We start from the raw sequence: 13,085 nt of genomic DNA, 5'->3' as shown, positions 1-13,085 counted from the left end.
TGGAGGACAGAATGTGAATAGAAACGTACGCCCTTTCTGGGTTTATGTAGATTGCATATACATATATGATCTATGCATGTAACATTTGTTGTTATTGGTATGAACTGACTCCCAGGTATATGGTGAGAATCTGCAGCCGTCCGATCCGCAGTGTTAGAAGCAGTCATATGGTCGATTTGTTAAGTTAATGCTACTGGTCTTTCACTCTTGGTAGATGGTGGCTGCTATTTAGTCGTTTTTACATTCAGTCAAGTTTCCAACAAATAAGGCCTTATTTCCAAATTAAGGCCTTAAAAAGATATGGGCTTAAAAAAATAAGCCATTATTTAAAAATAAGGCCTTACGAGAAATAAGAAATAATAAGGGCATAAAAAATAAGGGCATAAAAAAATAAGGGCTTGACAAAATAAGGGCATAAAAAAATAAGGGCTTAAAAAAAATAAGGGCTTAAAAAAATAAAGCCTTATTTTTTTGACCAATCGTGAAGCTGAATAGAGGCCAACACTCATACCTCTGTCGACAATCGTCATCTTCTGGCCTGAATGCAACTCCGTGCCGCAAATCAACCAGGAAAAGAGCCGTTTCGAATGTCCGGATGCGCAGTAGCGATGCGCACAAAAATAAGGGCTTATTTTTTTAAGGGCTTATTTTTTTAAGGTCATAACAGAAATAAGGCCTTATTTCAGTAAGGCCTTAACAGAATTAAGGCCTTATTTCATTATGCCCTTATTTCCATATGGCTGTAAATATTTAAGGCCTTATTTTAGAAATAAGGGCTTAATTTCAAAAATAAGGGCTTATTTCCAGAAATAAGGCCTTATTTTTTTTAAGGGCTTATTTTTTGGATTTTTGACCCTTTGTGCCAAGGATACCGTAGTAAAGGTGTATCGACTTCCCTGTTCGGCGTAGCGGCTAGGTGTGTTTTTGCGTGTGCCGCGAGGTCATGTAGTACTAGTATAACGTTATGTTTTGTAATTAGCCTCCTGCCTCTTTACTTCCTCACTGTTCGTTGTGTTGGTGACAGGCCTACCTGTCGTGTTTACAGTTACGGTTTTACTGTTTACATGACTTCAAACAGTTTTTACTGTTGACATTTAACACGGTCAAAGCTATACAGTATCAGAACAAAAGTCATCATCGGGGCTTCTCACTTCCTCACTGGATGGTTGTTGTGGTGGTAGCAGTCACACTTTATAGTCTGCATGTGTTTTACAGTCAAGAAACCGCAGTCTCGTTTTACTGTTTACATTCATGCATGTCTGCAAATTGTTTCACTGTTTACATGACTGCGGACTGTGTTAACATTCACCATCAAAGCTACAGCAACAGAAGACACACACAAAAAGCATCAGTGGCGCAATTTTAGTTTGAAGTGAAGGGTTTGGGCAAACATTTTGTAAAGCTGGTACGTCCTGCGTTGAGTGGAGGGAGAGTGGGGAAAGCAAGCAAGCACATGGCGGTCGGTGTATGTCGGAATGTGGCTGTTAGCTGCAACGACGATGTGACAGTGGCACGCCATTGTGGCTACGAGTGACTCGACTGTGACAAGACAGACAGGCAGACAGTCAGGAGTCAGCGTGAGAACTGTGTCGCTGGCGCTGTGACCTTCAGGCCACAGTGTCACTAAGTGTCCTCGCTCTCTGTAGCGATTCATCTTCCTCCTGTGTTCAGTCAGTCACTGTCGTTATCATCATTGTGTGTGTGGGACAGGTGTACTGGTTTGTTGTGTTTACCTGTGCTATACGTATACGTGACGACATTTGCTGCGGATCGATTGCCTTGATGAATTTTCACTAAGCAGCGACAACGAACAACGGACCGCACATTTAGTAGCTCTCTGCTGCAATTCCCCTTCCTCCAATGTGGTCAGCCACGCAGTCACTGTCTTTATTGCTCATCATTGTGGTGTAGTGTCGTGTGTGGGGCAGGTGTGTTGAGTTTACCTGTGCTAGCAGCAGAACCAAACGAATCCGTAAAATCAATGACCAACTCTTGATCGATTGTAGAAGAGTGATTTCGCTAAGCAGCAGCAACGACAGACCGCAGAACTTTAGCGACGTTTAATTAAACATTAACTGTGTTTTGTTGAAGACAACACATGTTTGCTTGGTTTGAGTGAGACAGTGGCGACTGTGTTTGGGCAGACATTGACAGAACACTGTCAGTGTAAGCTTGTTGTGGGTCCTGGTTAGCCACGATACCTAGGAACTCTTTTCAACATGTTTGCTTATCGATTGCCGTTCTCTTGTTCGCCTAAGAAACGCACAACTCTTGTATGTATGTGACTGGCATTAGTAGATGTGTGCGGGGTGATTTTCTGTGCTTTTACTCAGTTCAGTCGGAGGTAACGTGGTTTGAACAACAGTGCCTACTTTGTCTGTGGTGTTTGCTGTTGCTCTGGTTGTTGTTCCATGTGGTGGCTTATTATCATACCGGCGAAGCAGGGCTGACCAAGGACCTAACGTATATATTTTAGGCGACTGTGGTTTCTGTCTAGTCTAGCTCTAACGAAGCAAACCTGTATGTACTTGAAACATGAGAAAATAAATAGATAGGATCAGAAACAAAATGATCAAAGAATTCAATGAGAATGGCAGCAGCTGACCAGGTTTACTTTGAACGTGGATGTCTTCATAAAATGGTGGTTGTATATGTGTTTTTCGTTCCTGGTGCCAGTCAGGGTTTGGAGAGAAAAAAAAGTTTATCGTAGATCCTAGATAACGTGTTGCATGTGTAGTCAATTGCGGCGATCGAGTGGAATAAGGGCGGAAACGAGTTTGTCGCAAAATCAACCCGTGCTGTGTCGCAAGAAATGCGACAAATGCATCAGGCGCTCGATCAGCCCTGGGTACCAGTGTGCTAAGTTGAAGAAACACTGCTGAATGGTATAGTGTGCGTGACAGAGCCATAACAGGCCCAGCGTGGGTTGCCGTGCAGTCTTTGATGTTGCAGTAATTAATGGTGGCCATGCAGCATTTATGATTGATCATGAACAGTGAGAGACAGCGTTATTGGTTAATCAATAGCTGTACATTTGTAGCGGAGTAATAAGGCTTCAATCATTTTTACCTGCAATTGTAATGACCATAGCTAAGCATCGATAAACTGAATTAAGTTGTTTTATTGGTTATCAAAGACTATTAATCGGCCAGGTGTTTTGGCCGTCGTTACCTACAGGATCGAGAGTAAGTGGGGGTGAAGTGAAAGTTTCGGAGGGTTTTAGAGGATGTAAGGGGGTTGTGGGGGGGGGGGGGGGCAGGAGAGCCCAATGCCACGGTGCAGTCAATGCCGTCAGGTAGTGTCCCCCAACTGGACAGGTAGCTAGACAGGTGTTGACATTGTGTCGCGCCTCGTCGGATGGGCCATGCGTTGTGCGGACGTGACAGCCTTGCTAAGACTCTGTGATGGAAGTCGGGGACTGACTCTTTGTCAGAGAGCCTGCCTCTGCACATGAGTCATTTTGCAAGCAGCGTTTCCCAACCTGAGTGGATTTTGCCCCAGAAATAAGAGAATACAATAGGATGTGTGGAAAAGATACAGAGAGGAAGATTTTTTTGTTTTCTTTCCAAGTTTGCGTTTAGTTTTCTTGTCGTTTCTTTTGTGTAGAACGTATTTGCTCTTCTTTTCAAGTGTGTATGGAAATTGTCGAGTGGAGTGTGTGTTTGCTGTCGGGTTTTCCAGCCCTGTGTGTTCAGGTGGGATGTATAATGTACCGTTGCAAGTCAGTTGAATTACGGTAATCTTCAGTCCCTTTGTTGATTTTCGCCCGAAGCAATGAATCAACTTTTTTGATGTTTCTGGAGGGAAAGGAAGCCTCTCCTTGAACGAAAAAGGTAAATTCGACAGCAAGCTGTATAGGCAATGAAGAGATGAGGGGGTGAGAGGTGCGATTTCTCCTCGGATTTCATGATGATCCAGATGCACCACCCCCCTCCCCACCTCCCTCCCCCACACACACAAAAAAAAGCGTTTGGGAGGTACAAGCTTAAGCCAGGAGGGGGGGGGGGTTGCGCAACCCCTAAAACCCACCCCCCCACACCCCCCCACCCCTAGTCCGGCCCTGGGTGATCTCTGTGGGACGGCGGCTTTTAAAACTGAGCCAGTAGTCTTTTTGTCGTGAACGAGAAGTGCACCTGAGGACTCCATTGCAGGTCATTTTGAAAGAAGCACGAGAGATAGAGGAAATGTAGTTGTGTTTTGGAGAGGCTACATGAACTCAGCGAGACGTCATTAGCGGCAGTGTGAAGGCACAGTGTGATTGATGTCTTCAGTCTCCTCAAAGGTCCATCGGGTTTCCCACACGTCTTGCAGGCAGACGTCAGCTATGGCGGGATGAAATAGATATAAATAGTGTCTCTCTTTTTTGACATTTCCTAGCAAATAAAACCGGCGCTATTATTTGTCTAGTCTGGTGATTTGTGATTTGATACTGCCAGAGATGTTATTATTGCCCTCAACTGCAGAGTTCATATTGTGTTTGTTTTTTAGTAGCTTGCAGTTTGCCTATGTTTGTCGTGGTTGTGTTTCTGTGCACGAAAGTTAGTAAGTTCTGTTACAAGTGGATGAAATACTACAAGTAGATAACATTGTTCATTGGCTCTATCGACGCCCGTTTTTAACCACTTGCTTCCCTTTATATGATAAACCGTCCATAGATCGTCGTTCTCCCGAACGAACTCCTTAGTATGTCATCGAGAATAGAGGATTTTGGGATATCCTTTCATGCGCCTTTCGGCGATTGGTCAATGCATTTCGTATCAATAATGTCGGTCTCGCTTGAAATTATCGCTACTTGATATTGCTTTCCAAACTTGTACGAAGTGACCGGGAGTGTAGGGTCAGTTACTGAACTAGCCCCGAACAGTGAGATATGGAGAACAGTACACAAATACGAACGGAGAGACTCGGAAACTCGAGTCACTGAGTCGTCGCCACGCTCGAGAACTCAAGTGTAATATTTGAAGTTAAAATCTCCTTCGACTACAGTGCGACAAAATAGCTCAGTCGGTAGAGTCCCCGATTGACGGTGCGCTAGTTCTCTCTTTTGTGGTCCCGGGTTCGATTCGCTTAGAAGGCAACTTTATTTTTTATTTTTTTCTGAACTCTTAATTCTTGTATTTTATTCATTTGCTTCATTCCAAACGGTTTTCAACTTTTTTCTTGTTTTCTTAACTCTATATACTTGTATTTTTTAAATTTTGATTTATCCCAAAGATTTTGAGTCGTGTATTGAAAATCGAATATAGTGCACGAGTGCCATTGAACAGCTTTCCCACAATCCCGTATTCTATGTTTAGTAATGGATATTCCCCAGGAAAGGTCAAAGGGCATATGTATCATCGCGTGTCGACTGCTGGTAATAGTACTTAGCTGCTTCTATTATGATAATGCGCAGTTCCTATTGCACCTTCAACACATAGCACATCGACCTGCTGTCACTTCAGATGTGCACGTGCAGCTCGAGTTCACTTCCAAGTGAGGGGGATAGAAGCTTTGCTCTGGGCTAAACTGTGCGCACCTGCATCAAAAACTGTCCGTAGACATGTGACTGTGGTGTAATGGGACTGGAGTCGATTACTGGAGTGAAAACAAAATAACGTCTGATAAAGAAGAAAAAACCCACCTTACCTATATTGTAAGATTTGTTTGTCCCAGCTGTGGGCACATGCATTAAGAACTTCCCGGAGACACGTGACTGTGATGGAATGCGATTGAAGTGTATTACTTGTAGAACAAAATTCCGGGGGAAATCATACCTGGATTGTGTGAACTCTCCAAGAACCGACCGATCAAAAAACATGAAGCGTGTGTTCAAGTCTATACATCAGTCATCTATGCAAAGTAGTGGAGTAGCCTGTGGTCAGTGACAATGACGGGGGGTCATTCAGTGGAGGGGGGTCCGGGGGGAGGACCGAGTGGCAACACCTTCAGGTCCACCTATGTGCACATCTTCAACGTCGGCCAAGGTAACGCAACATAGTTATTGCTGCTACTGTGCTAGACTGCAGTCAATCACTGTCAGATTTTTGTTCTGCGGTGTTTGTTGAATACCTTCTTGTTTTAGCTCGTTCGGGGTAGGGATCGGGGTATGTTTGATCTGGGATATTGCTTATTGTTGTTCGATTTCGTGTTTTGTATGTTTAAGTGCCGATAGAGAGAGAGAGAGAGAGAGAGAGAGAGAGAGAGAGACACACACACACAGACAGACAGACAGACAGACAGATCACTGCGAGTCAATGTTTGAAGTGTCAAGAGAGAGAGACAGGCAGGCAGGCAGGCAGGCCGACCGACCGACAGACGACAGACCGACAGACAGACAGACAGACAGACAGATGACTACAAGTCAATGTCTGAAGCAACTGGCAATGAAGGTGAGATTTTTGTTTGGCGTCGGCTTGCGGAAAATACTGCTCTCTCACCATCAAAGGAGACTGCATGTCCAGATAGTGATACTCAATGCAATATTCCAATCTTTGCACATGTATGCAACACATCAAGTAGCTCTTCTCTTTTCTTCGCTTCTGCTCTTTGATTTGAAGTCAATTCTCAAAAAAAACATGTCTGTTCTGTATGTGTGCAGGTTTGTCGCACCGAGGCCGAGACCAGGGAAAGGAAGAAGGAGAAAAGGAGGTAAGGATGTACGCTAAATGGGGAGTGGCGTGTGTAAGTTATGTCCTCAGTGCTGCTACACTGCGCACGACGGATGGATGTCGGTGTTTCTGCAGAATGACGAAGTTCTGAAAATTTGTCACTGGCGTTTTGACAGGAATGTGTGTAGTGTTTGAGGTGGTTGGAAGTGGTCTGGCTGCTTCGACACTGGACATTGGGTGTGGTCTGCACAGAGTTGTCATTGCAGGTGTTGCAGCTGAAGTGTTTGGGCATTTGGGAATCTGTGTACCTCTCAATGTCCGTGGTATGTGTGTGTTTTTATGTTAGTTTACCCGTGAAGTGTCTATCTCACGTGTGTGTGTGTGTGTGTGTGTGTGTGTGTGTGTGTGTGTGTGTGTGTGTGTGTAAGGTATTTTTTCGCAGACTGTTTGGTAGAATGTTGGCAGTGGGCAAGATATATGACTGTCGTTGCAAAGTGTTAGCATTGGAGCACGGTGACCTAGCATGTGTCTCAATGTAATATGTGGCAGTGTGTGACTGGCAGTGCATGTCAGCACACAGAATGTTGGCATTGCGGGTGTGGCAGTATGTGTCCATATCGTGTGGGAGTATGACGTCATGGTCTGCATGAGGTGGTGCCCGTATGACGTGTTTGCAGGGACTAGCACCATGATGAATTTACTGTGTATGACAGTAGCCTGTACGTGGGTGTGTAAGTTGTTGCTGTGTGTGTGTGTGTGTGTGTGTGTGTGTGTGGTTAAAGTGTGTTTTATATCAAGCCTTGCTGGTGCATGGTCAATGGCTAGTGAATAGTAATAATGTTGGTATCGATGTATGGGATATTTTCGCATATATATATATATATATGTATGCATCCTTGTAATGATTTGAGCGCATACCATGCTGCATGAGCTAGTTAGCATGCGTGAATGTCCAGTATTAATAGGTGTGTTTTTTTCTCACTTTAACTGCATATCGATAGAAACTCTGAAATTGAAAGACGAAGATTTGATTGTTATTCCGGTTCACTTTTGTTATAAGTAATTATTTGTTTTGGGCATACAAGACAGGCTTTTCGGTTAAATACTTTGGATACTGGTGTTTTAAATTTGCTGGTAAATTAGCTGGAGGAAGTAAGTCGTAAAGACGCAGGTCTGTTGTAAGCGGAACTAGTGGTGTCTCCTTTTAATTCATCTCGTTTGACAAAGATATGATAAATTAAGAATATGTTTCCCAAAGTACTGAATAATGTTGTCACTGCGAATGTGTGTGAACTGTAAGTAGTGTCATTTGGTGTCGTGCCATATTTGTTCATGTTTCTTTGATGTTTAAGGCATGGTTTCATGTGCAGCAACATAACATGCATCACGGTCTTCTAGTTTATGTATGTAATCCCTCATGCTCCTATACATATTCTCTGACATTTTAAAACGCAGGGATGGCATTTGAGAAGTATACAATATTTAACCCTGGAGTAGAAACGGTTATGGAAGGAAACAAGCTGACCCCCATACAAAAATTCTGTTACAAAAAAATCCCATGTATCTTCATTTGGCTTTGGTTAAATGAACTGTAACTGCTACAAGGAAAAGATGTACACGTTTTCCAGTTAGTGCTGAGAGGGGCATTAGAAGCTTAACCCCCCCCCCTCCCTCCTTGCATACTGTTTTCAAGTAGTTGCTAGAAAGTGAGGTGAGTATGGCATACCTTGCATGTTTCAGGACTCGAACCAAAAGTCTAGTTCCCCGGCGCGGGCTGCTCAGTTAGGTATTGCATCATTGACCAACAAGGTAAGCTGGTATATATCACAGAGAATTGGAACAGGGTATTGGATGTTGAATTTCACTGCACATAGTATAATCACAATGTCTGAAGACAGGTGCACACACGAATTGACGGCAGGCGTCCAAATTATGTAACGTCCTTAGCGGTATTCAAATTTGGTGTCACAAGCCAAGGTACCAAACTTTACAGATCAAGACAACCGTGGCAGTGTTGTTGTACTGTCACTGCTGTAAATACCGGCACGGTTGGCCTAGTGGTAAGGCGTCCGCCCCGTGATCGGGAGGTCGTGGGTTCGAACCCCGGCCGGGTCATACCTAAGACTTTCAAATTGGCAATCTAGTGGCTGCTCCGCCTGGCGTCTTGCATTATGGGGTTAGTGCTAGGACTGGTTGGTCCGGTGTCAGAATAATGTGACTGGGTGAGACATGAAGCCTGTGCTGCGACTTCTGTCTTGTGTGTGGCACACGTTAAATGTCAAAGCAGCACCGCCCTGATATGGCCCTTCGTGGTCGGCTGGGCGTTAAGCAAACAAAGAAACAAACTGCTGTAAACTCGTTTTGATACGTAATATTTTTTACTTTGAAATTCCATTCATTCTGTAAACCATATATTTATTTAGGTTCCAAACCATGCAGATGAAGAGAACCGTGACGATGTGTCACAACCAAAGCAACATTTTTATGGAAAGCAATAATGTTGACTTGCAATTTAGATTCATTCTTTTAATCTGTTTCATGTTCAATGGGGCATAAGATCGATTTTAGTGTGTGGATATAATATATAGAACCCCCCTTTTAAGACTCCCCGATTTCAGACTTCACCCATTTAAAGATCCACCTTTCTCAGATCGTCGGTTCGTAGCCTCTGTAAATTTACTTCCATTTTGAGACTCCCTCTGTTTTGAGACCTGAGTTTCTTAGATTTTAACGATCTTCAGAGGGCATTCCACTGTACCATCGTTAGTCGATCTCAAGGAAGCTGGTGGTGCTAATGACACGAGTGTCAACGTGTGTACATCTTCTGTCAGACGTTTTAGCACTTTGTTTTTCTTTAAGTTTCCAAGGTAAAAGGTTAGCAGCAAAGGTCATACTGAATGATTAAAGACGTTGCTCGAATAGTTTCCGAAAGTAAACATGGAATCAGGAGGGAAGCTTTGCATGACTGTATTTAACGTATTGTCAGATGCATGCCCTTGATGTGCCAACTATGTTTTGTTGAATGTACTCATCCTAAACTGCTTTTGTGCGTGCATGCGTAAACATGAAATGCTCTCTCTCTCTCTCTCTCTCTCTCTCTCTCTCTCTCTCTCTCTCTCTCTTTCTCTCTCTCTCTCTCTCTCTCTCTCTCTCTCTCTCTCTCTCTCTCTCTCTCTCTCTCTCTCTCTCTCCATTTAGTCTTCTAAATTAGCATTCTTGTCGTCATGGACTGGTGTCATAGTGCTTGGAGTGGGATTCATACTCTCCCGTTTCGGTGCTTTGGTGTAAGAATGCTTGCTTGAATTATATAACGCATGTATTCACTCTGTGTGTGCGTGCTTGCATGTGTGAGATACGACTTTCAAAAATTGAGCGTTTTTTTTATTTATTTATTTGATATTGAATTAAATCTTCTGTACCTTGCAGTAGAATATTTCTGCAATTTGTGCAAACGGATAACTCGATATTGTAAACTGTACAAGTGGCATATTTTAACCCATTCTTTCTCTGTGTACAGGTCAGCGACATTCGCAATCGCTTTGCTGGTGGGCTCAGCAGCAATGAGAAGAGTAAGTCGGACAAGCCAGACAAGGCCTCAGGCCTGACTCGCCATCACTCCAGAGGAAAAGATTTCTCTCAGCTCCTGCAAAAGTTCTCCTCCAACTCAGAGGCTTCCAGCTCAGAACGGTCGGACTCGGACAGCGGTCACCGTCTGACCACCCTGAGGAGAGGGGATACAGGCCACAGCAGTAGCGATGACGCTCAGTTGGACGGCAGCCGCCGTACCCCGGAGAGGTCCCACAGTCTCAGGGTGGCGCGCTCAGCCGCGGCCGCGAGCCCGAAAGAGAGCAAGGAGAAAGGCGTGGAAAGGTCCAGCAGTTTCAAGTCCGACTTCATGAAGAAGCGCTTCTCCCCCGTGCCCCAGGACGACAAGCCTTCTGCGGAGCTGTCGGCGGTGCTCAGCCGTCGTCAGGAAGAAGTCCAGAAGCAGCAGGAAGAGGAGGTGGAGAGTGATAAGAGGGGGGACAGACGTCAGGCAAGAGCCGAAAAGTTCAAAGCCGCCAGCGTGGAAGAGGTGATCGCTGACAACGAGGTGGCCGCCGTGCTGAAGGCCAGGCGAAAGGAGACCGACTCCAAGGCTGAGGCAGCTGATCCAGGCTTCACCACCATAGAGCAGAGTCTGGACACACTGGCGCGTGTCACCCATGAGCTGGGCGAGGACAAGGAACCATCCCCAGAAACCGAGAGGCTGAAGCCTGTGCCGCGTTCAGAGCCGGCCGCCGCTAGCAAGCGTAAAACAAGCAAAGAGTCCATCAAGGAAGCGGAGCAGCTCATCTCTGATGTAGAGACTCGCATCTCCTCCTCCCTGCATCTTAGTGACAAGGACACACCATCCAAAACTATCAGTGAACCCTGCAAGAAGGAGACGACTAAGACTGTCAGTGAATCCTGCAAGAAGGAGACGGCAAAAACTGTCAGTGCTAAAGACGACAAAGTGAGTGTGCAGAGTAGCAAGGAGAAGAAACCCAGCAAAGAACCTTCGGACAAAGCAGAGAAAGTAGGCAGCAAGGACTCTGACAAAGACACCACCTTCACCATCAACACGTCTGCCTTCAGCCCCGTGCGTTCCCCTGAGCGCGAATCGTCGATCGAAAGCACCACATCTAGCAGTTCAAGCCTGCGGCGAGCTGAGTCCCTGAAGGAGCAGTCCTCAATCTCCAGAAGTGAGTCGTTTGAGCGACGCAAGGGTATCCTGAAGCGGACTCCGTCAGCGTCCAAATCGGATCGTCCTGTGATCGACCCGCAGCTGGCGCGCATCATGGAGCAAAGGCGTCTGAAGGAGCTGGAGATGGAGGAAGCCAAAGAAGAGGAGGAGGAAGAGGAAGAGGCCAAGAAGAGAGGAGTCGGTCGTCTCAGAGCTCGTTCTGCGGCTGAGGAGATCGAGGAGAGCGTTAGGTGAGTTGCTGTGTGTCATTTAGCTTGAGTGTGTTTTAGTCTGTCAGTCAGTTGGTCAGTTAGTCTCTCTCTCTCTCTCTCTCTCTCTCTCTCTCTCTCTCTCTCTCTCTCTCTCTCTCTCTCTCTCTCTCTCTCTCTCTCTCTCTCCCCCCCACCCACACTCTCTCTCTCTATCCCACTCTCTCCCCCACCCACACTCTCTCTCTCTATCCCACTCTCCCCCACCCACACTCTCTCTCTCTCTCTCTATCCCACTCTCCTTCTCTCGCAGCTGCATAACTCTATCGCTGACTTGTAAAACCATCCTTTACTCGTTCCATGTGTTCTCAAATGCCTCTGGTTGTGACAAAGTTGCGTGCTGAACTTCTGACAGCACTTTTCCTCCTAGTCATTTCAGACGGTGTCCGGTAGTTCTTCCTTGTATGGGGCAGTCGCCGCTATCTCTTCTTTTTTGTCAATCACTCAATGGCACCTTTGCCTCACGATTCTGTTTAAGTGATATTTTCCCGCAATTACTTTCAAATTTCCTTTGCATCTAGTGCGTGTTTCCTTGGCCTTTGAAGTAATTGCAGAAGGTCGTCTTTTTCCCCAGTGAATTTATATATTTTTTAAATATAAAAAAAAAAAAAAAATCTCACTCATGTTTACATGTCATTTTTCTGGCAGCGTGGACAGTAAATAACACCGAAGAGCCTTTTTAGTGTTCTTACCCCTCGCTTTTCCTCGTGCCGTTTTTCATTACCTGTCTTCATCCTTGCCTCCCCTCCCTCCCCCCTCCAACGCCAACGCACCCTCCCCACTCGTAGCATCTCGCGCTTCGTTAACCAAAGCCTTAGTTTCGAGTTGATGAGATAGTCACGTTTATTTTGCTCCTGCCCTTAGGAAATTGTGGCATCCCAGATAAGTAGATTTCCCTTTCAAACCCATGTGTCTGCAAAGCAAGAATCAGAGCAAGCACCCAAGAGTCCCGGCCTGTCAGTCAAACTGACTGTGTATTTATGTAAGTTGCTTTTACTCGTCTACAGAGATAGCCTGGCTAATGTTCCTTATGGGCAGAATATACCTGCGCAGTTTCAGCGGCACAGACGACTCACTGCCTATTATTTATGCCGCGATAGGGATTATGACGAGTACTTGGCCTGTTTTCCTTTCATGCAACGTGTAGCGGGCTGGGATAAACTGCAGTGCGTCGTCGGTCCTGCTGAAGTCTGAAGTTAGTTACATATATATATATGTGAGCGGAGCCCCTTAGCTTGGCCTTGCACGATCGTCAGTCCGACTTGCAGACTTGTTGGGAGAGTTGTTATTACCTTTTTAGTAGAGAGACGGGATTGCCTCCCCCCCCCCCCCCCCCCCCCCCCCTGTGAATACCTGGCCGCTTGCACAACCGTCAGTCAGACTGCCAGGTGCCGAAGATGTTCCACAAAGACCCTACCCTTACTATAAGACCTCATTTTTTCAAACGTGCTCTTCATATTACTTACTGCCCGTTATGCCGGTTGCCGGTTGGCTCTTCATATAAGTGTCATTACAAGTCTG

General features: G+C 45.4%; 1 protein-coding gene across 7 annotated transcripts in view; it reads left to right on the top strand.

The window, feature by feature from the left end:
- Positions 1-13,085, top strand: part of LOC138959187 (supervillin-like) — a 186,147-nt gene that overhangs the window by 108,762 nt on the left and 64,300 nt on the right. For 5 of the 7 annotated variants that reach the window (XM_070330576.1, XM_070330579.1, XM_070330577.1 and 2 more), the window contains 3 exons: positions 6,581-6,630; positions 8,331-8,399; positions 10,108-11,546. In XM_070330576.1, coding sequence (XP_070186677.1) covers positions 6,581-6,630; positions 8,331-8,399; positions 10,108-11,546 — 1,558 coding nt within the window. The remainder of the gene's footprint in view (positions 1-6,580; positions 6,631-8,330; positions 8,400-10,107; positions 11,547-13,085) is intronic. The other 2 variants (XM_070330578.1, XM_070330582.1) reach the window with 1 other exon arrangement.

This window comes from Littorina saxatilis, linkage group LG2 (assembly GCF_037325665.1).
Source record: "Littorina saxatilis isolate snail1 linkage group LG2, US_GU_Lsax_2.0, whole genome shotgun sequence".
In the NCBI taxonomy this organism is placed as follows: Eukaryota; Metazoa; Mollusca; class Gastropoda; order Littorinimorpha; family Littorinidae; genus Littorina; species Littorina saxatilis.
This window is presented reverse-complemented; position numbering and strand designations above follow the sequence as displayed.